At 30.9% G+C, this 22,546-nt stretch overlaps 2 protein-coding genes across 2 annotated transcripts; both read left to right on the forward strand.

Moving 5' to 3' along the window:
• Positions 1-10,660: 10,660 nt before the first annotated feature.
• On the forward strand, positions 10,661-18,147 carry RH20 (DEA(D/H)-box RNA helicase family protein). Its single transcript, XM_028052302.2, has 10 exons — positions 10,661-10,868; positions 12,851-13,122; positions 13,547-13,726; positions 13,842-14,003; positions 14,734-14,888; positions 16,037-16,129; positions 16,309-16,394; positions 16,477-16,703; positions 17,113-17,346; positions 17,887-18,147. The coding sequence occupies exons 1-10, from the start codon at positions 10,813-10,815 to the stop codon at positions 17,943-17,945; spliced, it is 1,524 nt and encodes a 507-aa protein (XP_027908103.1). The 5' UTR covers positions 10,661-10,812; the 3' UTR covers positions 17,946-18,147.
• A 1,165-nt stretch (positions 18,148-19,312) lies between these two features.
• On the forward strand, positions 19,313-21,880 carry LOC114165862 (WAS/WASL-interacting family protein). Its single transcript, XM_028050475.2, has 3 exons — positions 19,313-19,474; positions 19,571-19,750; positions 21,335-21,880. The coding sequence occupies exons 1-3, from the start codon at positions 19,426-19,428 to the stop codon at positions 21,637-21,639; spliced, it is 534 nt and encodes a 177-aa protein (XP_027906276.1). The 5' UTR covers positions 19,313-19,425; the 3' UTR covers positions 21,640-21,880.
• Positions 21,881-22,546: the final 666 nt, after the last annotated feature.

Raw genomic sequence — 22,546 nt, forward strand, 5'->3', positions numbered from 1 at the left:
TCATTTTCTCTCCATCATTCGTCAAAATTTGTAGGAAATGCAGTTGATATTAGCACCAAACTCTTCATATTGATTTTTTTTGTTGCTTGGATTAATTTATGAAATATGAAATCCAAATTATGAAATAAAAGCATTGATAAACGAAGTTACAAGATTTTCTTGTGATAAGATAAGCCTATTTTATTCTCACCCAATTTCACATGGGATCATGCACATTCATGAGAAGAAAAAAAAAAGTCAAAGCAAAATGAAACAAAAAAAAAGAAAAAAGAGAGTATAAGATTAGATGCTCTGTCTTCCACTTATGATTCATTATTCTTTTGTTGGTGCATCCCTTTCATGGTAGCATTATCTTGAACCGTTAAATGATTTTCCCTTCATGTTTCAATTCTAACAACTTAAACCTAAATCTGATTCAAAGCAAAAACTAAGTCTCAGGTAAATTATGTTAATCACTAACCCTAAGCAATTATAAGTTCTAATAGTAGATGTACTCTCTAACCCTAACCCTAGCAATCACCATCTACATAGTTGGTGATTAGTTGTGAAAAGCTTTCTACTACACAAATGTGGACCCTAACTTACCCTTTTTTTTTCTTCCTTGTAACCATCAACAACATTTTCTTCACCATAATAATATTTATTCTTCATCTCAACCACATTCGATCCATATAATTCAACTCCAAGATAAAAAAATAAGAAAAAAAATACATGCCATTTTTCTAAGTTTATAATTAAATAACGACTTAATTAAATGTCATGTCTTTTATAAATTTGAATACTTTTAATTGAGTCTCTATTAAATTTATGTAGTCTATTAAATACTCAAATTTTTATTTTTCTATTGAGGTCGTGTTATTTAATTTTTTGGTTAAGTGAACGAGTTGTTGTTCACTACTAAAAATTTTTATATTACATGAGAATTTTCTTGCAAATTTATTAAAATTATTTGTAATAAAATATTTTTTCCTACTATTTTTTTAATAATTTTAATTGACAGGTAATTTTTTCGTGAGTAATTATTTTCTACAAAATTAAAAAATTCAGAAGTATTTCTTACAAAATTTGTTGCGAAAATTGTTTTATACAAAATATTTTGCAAAAAAAAAATTGACAGCAATTTCCTACAAATTTTTTTCATAACAAAATTTATAAGTATTTCTTAAAAAAAACTTCAAAATAAAATTAGCAGGAAATATGATTTTTTTTAGTAGTGATTATTTTATTCTACCGTCTTATTTTTATAATCAATATAAAACAATGAATGATTTTTATTGTTTAATACTAATTTATATTAACAATAAAACATCACATAAGATTAGATAGAAGGGAATGAAGGAAAATATCGTAGATTTGATCTCATGCTAAATTTTTTTCGAGAAATAAAATTTGTTTGATGAGATTTAAAATGTTGGAGAGTGAGAGATTGTTTTGAATTTAGCTTATTCGGATAACAGAAACTAATATTTGTTGATAAAAGAAAAAAAATAATAAAACATCACATCTTTTAACACATGAAGATAAGTAAATAGATCACATAACAATATAAAATTTTTGAATTTTCAATAGACAAAAAACATTTAATATAAACTTAATTAAAATATTTAAATTTATGAGAGATTTAAAAGTTAATTAAATCTAAATAAATTAGGATGTACTTGTGCTTAGTTCATTGTTGGTAACCTAATTATTTGATACATTGTACACCACGTTGCACACATTAATTCATGGTGAACTAATTTTGTTAGCAACAATTCCTACGAAGCAGTTGGCAATGTGGACATTTTTTTTAAAGATTATGTGTGTTGTGTTTTTTTCTTTTTTCTTTTTTTTTTCTATATCTGCATTGTTGACTTTTGAAAGGATGAATTAATGAAGTACATGTTAGTCTAAATCTAAACATCGTGGTACTTTTTTAAATTTAATTTATAAACAGCTGAGTTATTTAAAAATTAAAAGCATAGCTGGACAGATAGAAACATAAAAATGGATCCAAAGGGTCAACAAAAAAGTAATTAAAAGATTAAATCTGAATTGACATTATTTAATTTGATCGAATACAATCTGAACTTGACTTCTTTATAAAAATACTGAAAAACAATATTTTATTAAAAATAGTCAGTTAGTTGTTTTAATAAAATTTAGGTAAATCAATAAATATTTTGTACTAATAATTTAATGAATTATCTATATATTGAATAAAAAAAAAGGAATATTAGAATCGGAAAGTTGCACCAAAATCATTATACGTTGAAATAGCCCATACTTTTTTCTTTTTGGGTTAAAAAAGTGGAACATAACAAAATGAAGTAAAACATTACATTGTTATAATTTGTATTTTGTTCAAGATATAATAAAATAAAAATGAACCTTATAAAATGTATTTTTTTGTTAATTTCTCAAATGATCAAATCAAAAGTGATATTTGATTTTATTATAAAATATCTCTCAATAAGGATAAAACTATTTATTACTTGTTATACTACTTTATCGGTTTACAATTATCAAACAATCAAACATAAACGAAAAGATAATTTGTAGATTAATTAAATTTCACATAATTTTACTTAGCCAGCATTAAACCTCAACTTGGTTTGGCAACTGTCTTGTATTTTACTTCTCTTTGGTTTGGAAAATTTTTAAGGCAATAGTAAGTTTTTTAAAAAATTAATTAAATATATGAATGTAAATTTGCCATGTAATTTTATAATTATTCGTTTTTTTCATATAAATAAATTATATAAGAATGATAATAATAAAATTAAGGATTAAATATGTTTTTTGTCCTTAATTTTTAATGAAAATTGGAATTAGTCTCTCTTTAAAATTTTGACCCAATTTGGTCCCTCAACTTTAAAATTGCGTAAATTTAGTCATTTTAACTAACTTTGGTTAAGTTTATTTGACGTTTCAAATGCATCTCATGATAGTTTCTTAGCTAACGTTTAAGCGAAAATATGTTAAACTGTGTAAACAACTCAAATGTCATCATGAAATGCGTTTAAAACATTAAATAAACTTAACAAAATTTGTTTGAGATGACTAAATCCACACAATTCTAAAGTTAAAGAACTAAACTAGATCAAAATTTTGAAAATGAACGAATTTCAATTTTCACTGAAAAGGGACGAATTTCAATTTTCACTTCTTCACTTAAAGTGAATGAACAAAAACATATTTAACCGTAAAATTAAGTCAAAATTTTGTCTTGTAAGGCTTTATCCATTCCCCCTTTCCTCTATAATATTCTCTGAGTTTTGTCTCTTAGTTAAACAAAGTGTAAACATGTACACAAATATAATAACCAAACATTATAATTAAACAACTCCTTTAACATTTAATTTGTTTTGGGAATCTTTTACTTAAACGCATCACGCTCAAGTAATCATTGAGGTATGAAAGTGATTGTAAATTTGAAAATGAATAACAAGGGATTATTTTACAATTTCTTTAATCCTTGTAATTTTATTAAATTATCCTGAAACAGAAAAAAAGAAGAAGAAGTCTTTGTACCCAATTCTTTCCTACATCCTTAGCTTTCAAACCAGGCAAAGAATAAAATTTCTCAATCATGTGAAATATTGAATTAATTTCTTCACGTCTCTTTAAAAGACAAGGGGGACATAAGAAAATATGAGAACGAAAGTACGTGACTGTACTTATCAAAAATCAGAAGAAGACCAACATATCAAAAACTAGAAGAGAGCAACAAAACAATGAAGAAAAAAAAAAACGAAGATGAGAATGCCACATAAACATGGTAAGAGGATGAGTTTGCCACATAAAACTTTTGTGGCATTGTATCATAATTCTTAGCATTTTCAGCTTTCAATCACCATCACTGGCCATTGGATCTAGTAGGGCCTAATGTCTAATTAATCCAACACAATAGTGTTGCAAAAAAATGTGTGGGTGTAAAAGTGCATTAGTGGGACACATACCAACACCATTTCTTATCTCTCATGAACTCAATTATTGCCTTCTTACTACAAAGTTACAAACCATGTCTTTCACTTTTTTTGGAAATTTCAGATCGACTAGAGATAAAATCAATTTATAATATATAAGTGGGTGCAATCTTCACTTTATAAGCTGATTTTGTGAGGTTGAGTTAGGCTTAAAATCCACTTCTAACATGATATCAGAGTCAGGTTAGAAGCTATCCTAGAGAATTTTCTCGGACATTCTGCTTCATCCAATATCGGACCGCTAATGAACCACCTACTAATTTCTTGTCATATGCACGAGATGAATATACTTTGACTCTTCAATGATGTGAGATTATTATGTATACCAGAACATAAATTTCCTAATCGATATCTAAAGGAAATGGTGGTTCATTTCTTAATATAGAACTAAAAGAAAGAAATCATTTTTATTTTTTAAAAACACACCGATCTGTATAAAGAGGTGCAACACGAGGATCGTAAAAAGTATAAAAGTTTGATAAATGTTTATCACATAAACCTAATATCCGAGTATTTTGGATGAGATAACCACTTTTATTATAATAAGTTGAGAGAGATTGAGTAGTACACGGCATTTACATATAGTAAACATGGTGATGTTATAAAGATGCATCAAAGACATACAAAATTGATGACATTTTTTATTAACCGGAAACGTTGTTTAAAGGGAAGAGGGGTCAACAAGGATTTTCTTCTGTTGAAAAGTTTCCATCATGGGTTTCTCTTACCCTATAAGCTTTCTTTAAATATGTGCATGCATGCATTTTTTAATCTCTTTTTAAAATGTGCTGGTGCTTTGAATTTGTCTTCATTCATTTGGCTCACATTAATTTCAAAGAAAAGCACAATCTTCTCCCTTTCATTCAGCGGAGGGTAGTTATGATGATACACTATTTAGATTTTGAATGTATACTTAACTAAATAATGTTAATAATGTTAAAGTTTAATTAGTCGAATGATACTTACTTTCGTCTAAATGTGTCAGTTTAAAGTGTCAATCGAGTCCCAACTTTTTAAAAAGTGACTCAATTAAGTTTCTTTCATATAAAAATTATTAACGTCGTTAACTTTATTCATGACTTTTATCAATAAATTTTACTATAAATATCAATACTTAATCTTGTAAGTCATTTTAAATGTCAATACCGTTAACGACATTAATAATTTTGTTCTAAAATGGACCTAATTGAGACATATTTTCAAAAATCAGAATTCAATTGACACCTTTTCAAAAGTGAGTATCAAACTGATACATCTAAATAAAACTGGTACGTTCCAACTACTTAAACTTAATGTTAAAAATTTAAGTGAGAGTTAATGTATAGTAAAATGTTAAATTACATATGTGTAATAATAAAGAAAAATCCTAATTTTTTTAATATTAAATATTAAATTACTATTAGTTGTTATATGAGTAGAATAATAATCGATTTTGGTTTGGTTTATGATGAGCATCAAGGGTCCATGCCTCATAATGTGATGTCTCACCAGTTACCCTCGTTTTCCTTCATTTATGTAAGCTCATAGACTTTTACATGAATTCTGACCGAAAGAAAAAGACATTCACATCAATCCTAAAAAAGAAAAAAAAAAAAAAACTTAAAACATTTTCTATTCAAATTCTTGTGATCATACATTTAATGGTGACGCCATTATTTTATTGGAAGGATGCATCAGTCATTACTCTATGCATATGTGACCTTTACCTTATCCTTATTATTATTATTATGCTTTAATTTTAAAATCATTGCACTAATCTGGGGTTGTTAACTAATTAATTGAACTGCACCTAACTTGTTTGTCATTTTTTTCAGAAAAAACATATGTAGCAGAAAATAATGATTTTTCCATATTATTTTACGTCATTAAAAGTTATTTCTAGATGATTTAAATGAGTCAAAATTTCATATTGGATAAAAATAAAAAAATTGGACATCATTTAAAAAAAATAGGTTTAATATGTTTTTAGTTCTTTAACTTTTAGTAAATTTTGGAATTAGTCCCTTTTCGAAATTTTATACTAATTTAGTCATTTATTTTTATAAATACGTGGATTTAGTCTTTCTTACCAAAATTTTTTAGGTTTATTTGACATTTTAAATGTATTTTATGATAACATTTGAGTTAACATTGAAGCGAAAATGTGTCAAACGGTATAAACAATTCAAATACTATCATGAAATGCGCTTGAAACGTCAGATAAAGTTAACAAAATTTGGTTAAAATGACTAAATTTACACATTTTTAAAGATGAAAGACTAAATTAGTCAAAAGTTTTGAAAAAGGACTAATTTCAAGTTAACATATTTAACAAAAATATATATATAAACTTGTTTTAAAATTTTGGATCGAAAATAATATCAATTTTTTACGTGAGTTGATTATTTTCTTATTATCCAACATCAAATGAACTTAGGCTTTGGCCACAGTCCACATGTCCACTTTTGGTTAAGGTTGTTTGAGACCAAACAATTTTGAAAGTGGTTAGAACCGGTTGTTGTTGTGGTGCACAAAGTTTTGGTTCAACTACCATTGCCTTGAAATAACAAGCTTTCCCTCTAAGATTTGAACCTCCAAAAGGCAAATTATTTGCTTATAGATAACTCAAAGTGCCCTATTTTGTTTATTCCAAGGGTCTCTTTTTGCCTATTTGAGATGGGGCCAATACCATGTGTTCTAAATTCTTAAAGTTTTGCATTGTTTCTTTAAATGTCCTTCCACTTTGGCTCACAAGACAATGCCACTGAACATCATGTGTGTCCAATGAACCAAACTAACCCAACATAAAAGATAACCTTGGCCTAAACAGAATTGGTCTAAAGGGCATTGTTGTTTATTGCAACAGATTTTATGCTCTGTTTTGGTGGGAAAGAGGGTCTGAAAATGCTATGTTACCTTGAATCATTGGACCACCTTCGCAATTCCAAATGCCACTCAACACTTTCTTTACCATTTTTTATGAAAAGGAAAAGAACCATTGCACTTTGGAGTAGATACCAAATATATATATATATATAGTTTTGGTTTTTTTTGGTTTTTGTCAATTCAGTCTGCACAAAATGCAGTGAGTGAGTTAATTAAGCTAATGATGGATTTTAAACAAACACAACACTAAAAGGGTGTATTAGATTGGAGGATGAGGATGAAGAAGTTGAGTCTTATCAATACTTGGACAAGTTCCTACTTCTATCACTGTTACTGCACAAAACAAAGACAAGCTTTGGTTTTATCCATTACAGTCAGCAAAGATATGTCATTAAGTATCAGAGCTTGTTTATATCATTCAATGATGTATGATAGGCCTATCAACTATATATGCCTAAAATAAATTTATTTTTCTCACTAAATCTTTGGTTTCTAAATGTTATTTATTGAGTTGTGAGTTTAAATTTAACCTGTTTTTGCATATCAAATTACAAGATAAAAGTTGCTCTTATTTATACACTCTAAATTAATTTTACTTGTAATCGATGTCCAATATTTTTAATTTAAATTAATGTAAATTTGACTTATTTAGACTTGAAATGAGATCTTTAACATGTCACGTCGAGACATATATATCTTAAGTATGAAACTAAATACTAATGATGATCTGGGGTACGATTCAACAAAAAATAAATCTTATTGGATTTTGTTAAAGTTAATACAGAATAAAAAATCAATTCAGTTATTCTTATTGTCACAAGAATCCTTAATGTGTTTTTTCATTTCAAATCTCACTTTATAAACTCTTTGATGATACATACCATAAAAAAGAACATATTTGATAATACAAAGTACAAAGTAAATATGAAATCTATAGAGTTTTTTGTTCATTACAAATTAGGTGCTATAACAAATTGTCATAAATTATATAAGAGTACAGTATCAAAATTAATGCAACCATTATAAATTGAATTTGGACACTTGTAAATTGATTGATAAATTAATCACATTTATACATTTATGAAAATAATTGACCATATAAATATCTCATATTATCTCACATAATATATATTTGATAAATTTCCGGTAACACAAGTGACTTTACTATGTAAATATAAACTTTATATTTAACAAAATGTTATAAGATTAATCTATAAAATAATATTTGCATTCACTTAAATAATATAATTCTGTCTTATCTCCGATCGAGATCATCTTTAACTAGCAGCAACCTTGCCTAGAACACTACGAACATATATCATTGATGAAGGAAAGAAACCAAATATGGTCTATTTCAGCAAAATTCTACTTCTAGAAACGATAATTGATAGAAAAAGTAGTTTGTTATAGAATGAAAGATTTTGTGTACTGCACATCACTTCAATCTATCCAAAAGTGTTTGAACAGGAAGAAGTAGACACCTTATCTTCACATGTGATGAGAATGGCACTCTACTTTTTATTTTTTTTTTATTTTTTTTTTGTGCCGAAAGAAATGACACATATTTGATAATTGGATCATATCCATATTCCAAAAGGGTTGAGCAAGTTGCACGAGTGTCCTCGCACATACACCATGCCTCATCCAAATCAATAGCCATAACCATGCAAATTGCAATGCAACAACAACTTCAGAGTCTCTTTTTGACTTATTAATTCCTTATTATCCAATTGCCTTATCCATTCTTATGCATGCCATCAAAGTGTTCCTATGCCCATATATTAAAAAAAAATTATTTGCTAATTTTATTTTAAAATATTTTATCTATTTTCATTTTTTTATTTTAAAATCGTTTTGTTTAACACCCTAATCTATCTTTTTCTCTCTTTTTTTTTTTTTGTCTCGGGTGGGGAATCCTTTGATAAAAATAGATCACAGTGAATCAGGCACGTGCCAAGGAAAAAACCCTTAAAAAGTCCGTATCCTTTTTTTCTGCACCCCCGTTTTTACTAACTGCATCTTCTACTGACGGAAAAGACTAAGATAATCTTTCTCGTTGCATTATGCCACTGTTGCTATGCCATAGAAGAAGAATACGACAAACAGAGAGAGTCCCTTTAAGAAAAAGAAGAATTAAATATGTATTTTGTCCGATGAGTGAAATTTGTAATTAGTTCTTCTTCAAATTTTTTGATTAATTTAGTCATTTATTTTTAAAAATATATGAATTTAGTTATTTTAATTAAATTTTGTTAAGTTTAGTTTATTTGACATTTCAAGCAGATTTCATGATCGTATTTGAATTGTTTACGCCGTTTGACATATTTTCGTTTTAATATTAACTTAAATATTATCATAAAATGCATTTAAAATGTCAAATAACTCAACAAAATTTGGTAAGAAGGATTAAATCCACGCATTTCTAAAGATCAAGGACTAAATTGATATAAAATTTCAAAAATAAACTAATTCTAAAATTCATTGAAACTTGAGAGATCAAAAATATATTTTTTTAAAAAAAAAAACTTTTTCCAAAAATGCATTTATGTGTTTTAAAAATTTTGTTCTGACAAGCTCGTTTTTCAAAAAATCGTTTGAAAAGTATCATGTATGTTTTGAAAAACTTATTACAAAAATTCTTTCCCAAAAAAGAAAAACTCATCTCAAAATATATTTCATATTTATTTTTTTCTGAAAGTTTGTTTTAGAAACCATGTTCGGAAATCCTATTATGTAAATTCTGTTCTAAAAATCCAATTTCGAAAGTCGCGTGAAATACTATAAAAATTAGTCCGGAGGATTTTCGGATTTGATATTATCCAGAATTTTTACAAAAATAAAATAGTCATTTTAAAAATTTTGGGCGTGCAGGAAGAAAAAGCCCAATTTTAAAGTAACTAACCCAGACCATTCTGTAATGGGTTGACTTGAGCCCAAATAGTCCAAGAAAAGGCAATTGTTATTTGAAGTTTTCAAGTTTATTAGTATATTTATATTTTTCAAAATACTTGTTTTTCTAGTTTTCAGATAGTTGAAATTTCAACACATCATAAAAGTACTTTATGTAACATGTAGAGCTGTCAAAATGGTAATTCGGTCCAATTCGACTCGACCCATCATGGGTTAATCATTTAGTGAACTAACCCAATCTGACTCACTTATCAGCGAGCCAAAAAATTTTGAACTCGACCTGGCCCACCACGGGTTGATGGGTTAAACGGATTGACTCATGTTTTCACTTAATTAAAAAAAATACAATTTTTTTACTTTTATTCAGTCAAAATTAAATTATAATTCTAATGAAAATCTAAATAAATTTTAATACAATCCAAATACAAACTAAAATCATAAAAAGATAAATTATCTATATGTTGACTAAAAAAAAATCACCTAACATGACCCAAATATAAAACCCAACTTAATAAAAAAACACTGTGTGACTATTTATTTGCGGGTTGGTGAGCCAACCCGGCTCACTAGGGTTCTCATTACGGGTTTAACTGGAGTAAGCCGAGTTCTAGGTGTGTTGGGTTAAAAATCAACCCGTATTGAAATTTGTAAAAAAATTTCAACCCAACCCGATCCAAACCCGTGGTGAGCTGGATTGGTTCGTGGGTTCCAACCCATTTTGACAGCTTTAGTAACATGTTACATTCTTAGTATTTTCGGAAAATACCTTTTAGAATATTGATTTTTTAAACATTTTGAAAAATCTTTCTGAAATATTTTAAAATGTCAAATATTTAATATTTAATATATCCGACAAGTTTTTTTTTGATGTTATGGAATTCAAACATTTCAAAAAATGTTGTCAGAAAGAAGAACATAGGGCGAAGGTATATTAATAAGAATTGCCCAAGAAAAGCGTGACTTGGGCCAGCAGAGAAAAGCCCAATTACTTGTTAGAGAGAAACTGAAAAACGCTCTTTCAGGAGCTAAGGAAAGGAGGAAAGTGAAGAGTGTATTGTCGAAGGACATCATGAGCCGCTACGACAGCCGCTCCGGCGACCCCACTTCTTACCGTGACCGGAGGAGGTAACCACCGCTGTCATTTAATCTGAACCCTAATTTTCTGGAAACAGATATGTTCCTTTTCCGTTCAAATTCAATTTGTTTTCTTATTCTTAATGTTTTTCTACACTCCCTAGTTTTGTAGATTTTGTTCACTAATTTAGTCAGATTGTTAGATTTTCACACTCTTAGCTCTGGTTGACGTTGACGAGTTCAGTAATCTCCTAATATCATGTTCCCGTTCATTTTATTTTTTATTTTGTTTCTGACTCAATCTTCTTTTTAGTTTTACTAGAGTGCCAAATGTTAGGGTTTTTTCATGGTGGAAACATTTGCTACTGCTAGTTTAGTTCGTCTTCGGTTCATTGGTATTTTAACAACTGTATGAGTACGTGGTAATAGGCACAATCTATCAATCATTTGCCTTGTTAATTTCACTTTCATGGTTGTTTTAAAAGGTTTTATTATATTATATCTTATTTGGATCCAAAGAGAGACTCACGGTATGTCTTAAAAGGAGGATGGATTGAGCCTGTGAGCTCACAATTGATGTCCTGCAGCATAACCATTTCAGTTACTTCTGGGGACAATGGTTTTATTTGTTTATTTATTTTATTTTTTCCATTGTGTAAACCAAATTGAATGGTGTCATGTGATTTTCCATGGAGCCAACTTCTTCTAATGAGGTGAGGCTTTGTTATTTTTTTTGTAGTCATTGCCTGCCACCGCTCGTAGCACAAACTTAATGCTCTGTAGCCTTTTCTAGAGGAGGAGTGTTAGACATGTCATAATATCATATCATTATATTGTATGTTAAAAATATTTTGAAATATCTCAGATGAATTTTAAGGACCTGTTTCATATTTCACTAGTCAATAGAATACTTAGCTGTGTAGCAGGGTGAAGCAACCCCTGGTTGCTATGTGGAACTCAAATAGCAAAATAGCTGTCTCTGCAGTTGGATAATAGCCAAAGTATCTTTTTTCTTGTGCTATGTAGGAATGTTATCATTACATAAGCTTCAAAAGTCCATTTTTATCTATGAAACTATTTTTTTTTTTGGGTGTAAAACTGTGTTTTCAACTCATTTTGTAACGTGTTTATCTATTTTTGCTTTAGAAAGATAATAACTGAATTCGAAATCCTTCTTCTTTGACCATTTCACCAAACATTACCTCGTGGTGACCTTTGTTTCTGTTGTACTCTCCAGAGCTATTTTTTTATATGTTCCATTATTTCTTCTTACATTAAACTTCCCAAGTCACATTCTGCTATTATTTATCTAATTTGTTGACTGTGTTTTTTCCTATTAATTTCATCGTCTGTCATTTTTTGACTTCATTAGAATGCTCTTATTTTGCTAGATTGATAGTGATTGTGTGACTAAGCCAAGACGAGTTATTTCTTTCATGAATCTCTTTTAATTGGGTTCTCTATTATTCTTGAATACATACGTATGTAGTGTTAACTTTTTATTTTGCATGTAATATTTAAAATAGCAGTCATCCTGCTTCCCTATCCTATGAAGCACAGATACTTAGTATGGCATTAGGACGGTATAGGGACACAACAATGTTTTTCAAATTTAGGATACATTAAAAAGAAGTTGTTAAATAATTTGTATAAATGTAGAATATTGATAAATAAAGAGACATTGATCATTTATCATTAATTCAAAACTATGATCACAATTTGAAAAAAGACATCTGTGATTATAACAATAAAATATAATTTTTTGTAATTACTTAATTATGACTAGAAGTCTAGTAGACTATGAAGTATTAGTATAATTAAAGGACAGAGCATTTTATTTTCAAAGCATTATTACACAACATATGTTAATATGACATTCTATTATTCAACCATATATTAATGCGCTATTCTTTTATTAAAGATTTTATCCTTACTTTTCCTCGATCTTTACCCAAATGTATGTAGTTTCATTTGATAATCCTCTTTTTATTTTATTACAAATGTTTTTGCTGAATGACGGTTTGTTTTGTTAGTGATTCTGGCCTAGGTGCACCTACAGGGTTTGGTGGTTCTGTACAGCACTCTTCGTCAAACAGGAGGGATCATGAGGATGGTGGATCACCAAAGAGGAACCTCAGTTTGGATGGTTTACCTCATTTTGAGAAAAACTTCTACATTGAGTCACCCGCAGTAAGGGCAATGACAGATGCTGAGGTTAATGAGTACCGACAGCAGAGGGAAATAACTGTTGAAGGTCGAGATATCCCCAAGCCTGTCAAGACCTTTCAAGATGCTGGTTTTCCAGGTATTTCTGTTTTGTTTTTTTTTTTTTTTTGAATTTCTTCAGTTTTACTTTCCATCTTCTTCAGGTTAAAGTACATGACTCATCTTCTCATTATTGCTTTATTTTGCATAACACATTGACAAAAATTGGTACTTTGGAAGGATTATTAGTTCAATGGGAAAGATTGTCAAGAAAAATAGTATGCTAAAAATATTTTCCTAATGGGTGAGGAATTGGTTGCTTATTTTATTCAGAAGATGGCGTGTGATTTAAGTAAATTGACGTGGTCAAAGCTTCCTATTTGCAGAATATATAACTCAAAATAAAGGAGAAAGAACATTTTGTTTATAATTATTATGTCATGATTATCTTGCAAAAGTTATTTTCAGATTATGGGATGACATCTTTAAACAGCATACTAATTTTATGCCTTGATTTCATCCAGAATACGTGATGCAAGAAATTACAAAAGCTGGATTTACTGAGCCTACACCCATTCAATCTCAAGGTTGGCCCATGGCTTTGAAGGGGCGTGATCTCATAGGAATAGCTGAAACAGGTTCAGGGAAGACACTTGCTTACTTATTACCTGCCATTGTGCATGTTAATGCTCAGCCGATTCTAGGTATGTAAATAAGGAAACAGCCATGGTGATCACATTTCATATTGAATGTAAGGGTGCGGTTTTTTGACTTTGTTCTCTTTCTTTTTGCTGTCCATTTGTTGACAATATATTTCAGATCCTGGAGATGGACCTATTGTGTTAGTATTGGCTCCAACTCGTGAACTTGCTGTTCAAATACAACAAGAGGCTACTAAATTTGGTGCATCATCTAGGATTAAGAGTACATGCATCTATGGTGGGGTTCCGAAGGGACCCCAGGTGCGTGATCTCCAGAAAGGTATGTGTTGAAGTATACAAAGCTACAACTTTTGTAAATTAACTTGCGGACTGTTTGTTGCCCATTTGTACAATTTTTTATTCCTTCTTTACATAGCCGCTATGCCTTTGGCAAGTACACCAAATAATAGAAGTAGCAAGAATAAATATGAGTACTGTTCCAACAGGGATTTGACTGAATGTTTTGTCAATCTAATATTTTCACTAATTGTACTATTTTAGTTTCTTTTTACAAGAGCAGATTAAAGAGAAATTAATTGTAAAATCAAAATCTTGAGAAAATAAATATAAAACAATCAAATTTATAACAGAATTTTTTATCAAGCAGGTAGCGTCCGAAATAGATTTCTCTTTAAATAGAGAAATTTAAGGGTAGACCGTGGAGTGTCTTTTAAGGGAAAATCAAGAGTCGCTCAAGCTGTGGGTGTTGAGTGCTCTGTTTTGGGTGCTCAACGCTTGCTTTCAGCCACTTGCATGCTAAGCTGTGGCCCCCTGACTGATGGCGTTCAGTCCTCTATTTTGCAAAATACACTAAAAAGGATCATTTTTCTTATTATATCTTATAAAACTAATAACTTAAATTAAGAAGACTAAAATCAACAATCAAGAAAATTAAAGCAACTAAGAAATTGAAGAAAAAATAAAAAGCAACGTTATTTATTTGAAAAGCTTATTTACATGCTAACAATAATCATGAATTTGTCTTTGCTTCTGTTAATTTTTCTTAACAGGTGTCGAAATTGTAATTGCCACTCCCGGAAGGTTAATTGATATGCTTGAATCAAATCATACCAACTTGCAGAGGGTCACATATCTTGTATTGGATGAAGCTGATAGGATGTTGGATATGGGGTTTGATCCTCAGCTGCGGAAGATTGTTTCTCAGGTTGCTTTATTTTATGATGTGGTCAATATTTTGAGATAGTAAAATTTCATGAAATAGCTTAGTATGGTATTATTTGCCATAGTCAAGTTGATGCTTCATTCACTTATTATGAGTAATGTTATGAGTAATGTTCTAGCTAGTAGCTATATTACTAGCATGGTAGTTAAATCGGATTACAAACCGCGAATTGGAAAAGTTATTTTCTGAATCACTGATTGAATCTTGATTTTAAGTAACTCATGTTTGTAGGACTGACATTAAAATAACGCTTTTATTGAAATACAACTCTTGCAAGCAATTCCCATTAGAGATGCTTTTACAATTCCTGATCAATAATAAAAATAGTTTGTGTTGAATAAGATATGTAAAGGCACAAATTCATGATGAATAACTTTAAAAACATAAATAATCTAGGGAATTTTAACATAAAGAAAGTGTCATATAAGCTCCAAAACAAACACTGTTACTGCATAATAACAACCACTAGGCAAAAGTAAGTGGCTGCCTGTTACATAAATTTAGCAAACAATAGTTGCTTTTCTGCCGCCCAGTTCACAAAAGCAGCAGTATAAATTAGTATAATAGTGACTACTTGCTGCTCTGCACAAATCAGCTATATAGTCTCCCAAAAAACCCAGTGTCGTTACTGCTAGAATCTGCAAACAGTGGCTGCTACTGCTGCCTAAATTCGGAAGTATTGTCTAAAAAACTTCAATCACACATGATGACCCAACTTCCAGTAGGTGTGATGTGACCCTTGTTGTACCAGAAATCGGGCAATATGGCTAGAGACTGATTCTGGCAATATGCTCTGCGATTCACACCTAGAAAAGATAGAGCTCCTGATTTGCATTGCAGGACCATGGTATGATGCGATACTGACTACACTGGTTGGTAGTGCATCGGCTAACAGGGATTTGAGCTCGATTTCTTAAATTTCATTTTCAATTTTAGTTTATTTTTAAAGCCTAAAAGAATCTAATTTGGCCTGAAAACAATGATATTTTCCTCGTTTGTCCCCTAACTATTGTACTAGTTGTACCTACCAATTAATCCAACTTGATTTGGAAAATATGATCACTGAAGACTCATATTTGTAAGGTTTCTTTATTTTTCTGGTCATCTAATTTGGTTTTTGTTTTACTTAGATCCGACCAGACCGTCAAACTTTGTATTGGAGTGCTACTTGGCCAAAGGAGGTCGAACAACTGGCACGGAAGTTCCTTTATAACCCATACAAAGTAAGATATTAAGATATTTCATGTTGGGCTATGTAACTGTATTTTTCTTGTATATTCCATTCCTCTATGATGAAATGGTTTTTGGTCTGCAATGAATTGTTTTAAGAAAAATGTATTGTAATTTGTGAGAAGTGTGTATGTATGTGTGTGTTTAAATAACTTCTGTAATCATTGTGCAGGTAATTATAGGGTCTGAAGATTTGAAAGCTAACCATGCAATACGTCAATATGTTGACATTGTTTCGGAAAAGCAGAAATATGATAAGTAGGACGTGTTCTGTCTTATTTTCCTTCTCATTAAGAACTTATCACGTAGGGCCACCTAATGGAGTCTGTCTATTTGTCAGATTGGTGAAGTTGCTAGAGGACATCATGGATGGCAGCCGAATACTGATATTCATGGATACCAAAAAAGGATGTGATCAGATCACTAGGCAACTCCGTATGGATGGCTGGCCTGCACTTTCAATTCATGGAGACAAAAGTCAAGCAGAAAGAGATTGGGTGCTCTCAGAATTTAAATCGGGAAAAAGTCCTATTATGACTGCAACAGATGTTGCAGCCCGTGGTTTAGGTACACAAACTTTTGCTTTGGTTAATTACTTGGCAGACATTGTTTTAGTTATGGAAATATCAGTGTTATTTTATTAATTTTGGACATACTAATATTAAATTACTGTTATCCTAGCTTCCTTCAATCTTGTATATTGAATTCCTTTTTAGTTAATGTTTTGTTGTCTACATTTTTCCAGTCTTTGATAACGTGTTATATAATGCTGGAATTGCATGTCTTTTTAAGTTAGAATTACCCGTCTGCTGCTTGAGGTCAATTCCATGAGTAGTCCGTCTTGGCATTTTGTTGTGGCAAATAGCGAAGAGCTGCTTTTGTGTTGCATCATGATTTCCTGTTTACTGTCACTTTTTAAAGTTAACCAATAGCTTTACTTAATGTTTATCTTAATTCTTTTGATTACTGTGAACAGATGTGAAGGATGTGAAGTATGTAATAAATTATGACTTTCCGGGGTCACTTGAGGACTATGTCCATCGCATTGGGCGGACTGGGAGAGCTGGTGCAAAAGGAACTGCCTACACATTCTTCACGGCTGCTAATGCTAGATTTGCAAAGGAACTAATCGCCATACTTGAGGAAGCTGGACAGAAAGTGAGTCCTGAATTAGCAGCAATGGGGCGTGGTGCACCACCTCTTCCTTCAGGTCAGTTAACTCTACCCTAGTGTAACCGGGCTTACAGAGTGCATATAATTTGTTGGTCCTCTACTCAAGATAGTAATTGTTGCTTGTAGCTGTGAAGTGTATGTTTGTTTGGTGTGGACTTTATGCATATGATTCTGATATACTCACCTAGAAGAAAACAATTAATAACATTCAAATATCACATGTCGTTGTGTTTAATAGTTTTGCCTGGGGTTTGCTTTGTTACTGTTTTGGTGTATTTGATTCCTCTCGATTGCAGTCTTCTATTGAGCTCTTTTTAGATGGTTTTCTATCATTTTTGTTAACGGTCTTTTAATGGGAGGTTCTTTGATAGATCTTCAGATATATTGGCATGGTGTGTTGCATGGTTCTTGATCTTTATTTTTGATGATATCTTCTTTTCCCTTCAGGATTCCTTTCCTCTAACTTCGTATCTCTGAATATTGATTTACCTTTCATGTAAAACTGTGGTCAATGTTTATGTTGTCATTTTTATCCAAAGGGATTTATTGTGTTCTCGTTCAACAATCAATGAATCAGGTCCCCGAGGTTTCCAAGACCGTGGGAGGGGTTATGGCAGTTCTCGTCCATGGAGCTGATTGATGAAGGTGCAGACAGACGTACTTGATTGATGAATTGTGCCATTTGTGTTGCTACCGACGTTATATTGTCTTGATAATTAGTGTAAACTTGTAAGCGTAGTAATAGGAATTCAGTATTGCTGTTCTATAATTTTTGTTAAAATGTCCATAGAACATGTACCATCAGATAATTGTTCATAAATCATAGTTCATTCCGCAACGATTCATTTTGCAGTAAACGAGGATAATATATATATGGTATGACTTGAGCACAAAACAAGAACAGGATCCAAAGTACTATATTTGGTAGGGAAGTATCAAAGTTTTAAGTATCACATTAAATGCGTGCTTGATTCTGTATTAAAATGATGTAAAATTGATTTTTTAATACAGAATTAGTATCTGTTTAGTTTATAAAATATTAAAAGGTAACTTAAACGCTGAACTAAGTAGTTTATTCACTGTGATGTTCTTAAAATATCTCTTTCAAAACCAAAACCAATGTCTGGAACGATTTTCATCATTGAAATGATGGTACTAGTGTTTTTTTTCTTCTTTAGTGTCACTAAATTTTTTGGTTTGTACTTTCATCTAATCTAAAGAAAATTTGTTTTATAATCCAATTGTTAGGATTTCAATATAAAAGACTATATTTGATAAGAAAAAAGGTCATGGTTTAATTATCATACTATTTGGCAAGGAATTGAATTTATTTAATATGAAATTTCCAACATATTTATTTCATTATGATTTATTATCCACAATGATTTTCGCATTAACAGTAGCTTGACAGTATTTCTTTTCTGTTCTTTAAATATCTTTAACATATTATTCCTTTTTCACCTTTGGCATATAGGTAAATATTTTTGTGGTTTTTAATTTAAACGAAAATACTGATACTTGGGACCTTAGCAAAATATAATATTTATTTGAATGCTTTTATTGTGGATGTCTATATATACAACCTTGGATAAATATGATAAAGTAATTATGTTTTAATTTAGGATTTCAAATTAAAAAAATTAAAATAAGAAATCAAATACATGCTAATTCTTAGAACAACTCTAGGAATACGTTTTCTTAACTGAAATATTTATTATTTATAAAAACTTTTATAAGTAAAAAATATCTTCAAAATAAATTAACTTTTATTTTTTTTTTACAGTAAAATGTGCGAACAAAAATTGAATAAAATATCTAGAAACGTAATATCTATGTCGTAGGAAAAGTAGTATTTCAACATCTTACGATAAAATTTTGCATCACTTATCCATTTTTTCTAATTTTAAGAATATATCAATTTTCATAAATTTAAAAAAAAGTCCTTCATATCAATTTTCTTGGATAATAAGGTAAAATACTCCCTAAAGCAAAAAGTATAAAAAATGATGGTTTCCTTATATGCATGGGAAACAGTGTGACATAACAGTGAAGAAGATTCAAGCAAGAGTAAACTGTGGAATAAGGTGAAGAGTGAAGAGTGAAAGAGAAGAAAAGAATGAGTGAAGAAGGTCCTCCAAAGCTATATACTAACAAGCCTCGAAAAGGTTAATTTCTTAATTTTTTTCTTAGTTCAGACAAAAAATTGTTGAAAAAATCAAATATTTAATTTTGATTCAAGGTTTCTCTGTTTACGGTAACAGCGCAGCTGAAGCAGTTTCGAGGACAACAGAAATCGAACGAGTATTCCTCGCCGGCGGCGATGGGGACCCACGGCCACGCTGCTGCTCCACCGCCGCCGCCGCCGCCGCCGAAGGTACCGTTTGTTCGGCGCTATAAATTTGTTTGGCCTATACTCTTGGCTGTGAATCTCGGTGTCGGAGGTAATTTTTCCTTGACCAAAAAATCTTTTCTTTTTCGTTTGAATGTTTTGACCCTTGTTGATCATGTGGGAAATTATGAGATGGGGTTTCCTTCTTTGGATTGGATATGGCTTTTCCCCTGAATGAATGATGTAAGTTTAATTTTTTTTGTCTGTTTTAATCATCGCTTGTTATTATTGATCATGGGGTGGAAGGAAAACATACTTTTTCTTTGGGTTTGAAATTTCATGGGTTGTAATATTTGTTTTCATTTGTGCACAAATGAGGGAGGGTAAAGTCACACCTTGAGTTAGGTAATATTGGCTTTGGCTTACCAGTGTTTATTTTGCTCCTTTTATATGCTGAAATGCTCCCTGAAAATAATTGTTGATTCTGGATGAGGTGGGTAGGATGGTACTACATTAAGCTGTATTTCACTTTGACATGTTTGTTCATGAGTTTGGTGAGTGAGAAGATCATAACATCATAAGGGTGGTGATTTATTAGGGAGGATGGGTTTAATGATCTTCATAAGATATCTGCTTCTGAGGATGAGTGGGGAGCCAGTGAGATCATAAGCTGAAAAGCATTGGGTCTGGTCATGACCAACAAAATAAATAGAAATCAAGAAATAACATGATTATAATGGAAAGCTTTGACTCTATGTCTGAGGATGGTTATTTTATGGAAGGCCGAAAAAGAGGCTACCTTGTGCCTTTATTGCTACGATGCATGCTTGGTTGTTATATTCTTAATATATGATAGTTGAGGTTGTTAGTAGCATTATTTCTTAGATTAGTGTGCTAGTTTTCTATCATTGTAACTTTTATGTTGCATTTGCAACTGATGGTTTTGTGGTCTTGACAATTATTACAATTTTCTTTATATTGATTCATTGAACCAAGGTTTGACAAACAAAAATAATCAAGGTGATAACTTAATCATTTTTGAGACTGTATATTGTACATCAGCATTCTGTAATCATTTTAATTTCATAATTTATGGATGCATAATCTTATGTACAGTTTTGCAAAAGATCAATAGCTTTATGTTTTTTAAATTTCACTAAAATATTGTGTTCAAACAAACCTATAGTATTTGCCTCGGATCTGATTGAAGATGATTCATTGGCATATGTTTATAATCTTAGCTCTGTGAGAAACAAGATGTGCAAGCACTTTATCCTATGCATGATTTAGTTAATAAGATAGAGTATAAAAGGTTTAAAATCCAAGTTATACAAAATACACTGTTCTTCAATTGTTTTATCTATATAAGCTACACTTCATTTTTCGGACAGCTTACTAGTACAATGAAGATGTTTAAAAGCATACCTTGTAACTAGTTTGATGGTAACAATTGGGTTCTCAATTAAGGATTCTATACCGAAAATTTATTTACACGCTTATCTAATACATTTAACATGTGTCGTTCAATATATTGAGAGTAACTACTCTGCTCTTCTGCCATGTCATTTTTCAGTCTATTATTCTTGCTCGTGTTTTTCTTTTGTGATCCTAAATCTAGTATGCATGAATGAATTTCTATTGTTAAAACATGTCTTGTTCTCGTTGTTGCTAGACTGATGATTGTCTAACTCTGTAGCTTACTTGTTTTTGGGGAATAAGAAGAAAGAAATTGGTGAAGAGGAGGAACAAGATGTAACTCCTGTCTCAACTAAAGATACTGCTGCTCCTGTTTTGGAGATGAACGTGCCTACACCACCTACTACAAATCCTGTGGTCAAACGAGAACCAATTCCAGAAAATCAACAACGTGAACTCTTGAAATGGATATTGGAAGAGAAGAGGAAGATAAAGCCAAAAGATGCTGAAGAGAAACAAAAGATTGATGAAGAGAAAGCTCTGATTAAAAGGCTTATTCGATCAAAATCCATCCCAAGTGTCTAATTATGTTCCTGTTATCTTTATCAGCAGAGAAAAAAAGTTATTGACTTCGAATGTACCTGCATTGATTCATCCAATGCTTTTCTTTGGTTTACTTTGTTGATGGATTTTAGATTATACATTTGTTGAGGCTTGAGAGTTCCGGGTCCTGACATCCAAAATTGTCATTTGTAAATTTTTTTTATGTGGTTCCTTGGTTCCTTTTGCTCTGACAATAGTAAAGTTGATTGCCTTTGATGTACAATGGCCCTGTTCTTTTTACCTATAGATGACAATTGGGTTTTCAATATTTTTATTGGTTTTGTGTGTGAATAGAGCCAGATTTGAGTTAGAGCCAGCACATGGCTAGTGCAGAGGACGGTGGGTGGTTTTGGTAAGGTAATTTAAAGCACTAAGATGAGAATACTAATTAAATTTTGCAAAAGCAATTTTTTTTTCTTACTGAATTTGTCCATTTCTTGAATTTGGATTCATGTATTTATATCTGTGCATGTAAGACAGCATGGATCAGACTACTACAAATTAGTTGTTGGAAGAAACAATTTCTATTTAAATCTCATAAATAGAAAGGTTGGCATGTTTTCCGAGAAATATCCATGGTGTGCTGGTTTATAATTTCACGAGCAAAACTTTGAACTGTTGGATCATCTTTCTCTATTTCTCTATCATCAACTCATCATCTCCCTTTAATATATATGATTGGTTATTTTCCAATTTCCAAGCCAAGAATGCTTATTCTCCATGTTTGTTTTGTGGTGCTGGATTGCATATTCACCATGTTGAGGTTTGAGAATAGTGAAGAGAGATTCACATGTGCCTAATGTAAACATGCACAATTCCCCAAAAGGATGTGGACACGGATGGCACTGTGCAGACTGGCAGGGTTCCCACAACATGCATGCAAGCACTA

The sequence above is a fragment of the Vigna unguiculata genome, chromosome 10 (genome assembly GCF_037176805.1).
Source record: "Vigna unguiculata cultivar grain cowpea cultivar isolate G323 ecotype 2 chromosome 10, ASM3717680v1, whole genome shotgun sequence".
Classification (NCBI taxonomy): domain Eukaryota; kingdom Viridiplantae; phylum Streptophyta; class Magnoliopsida; order Fabales; family Fabaceae; genus Vigna; species Vigna unguiculata.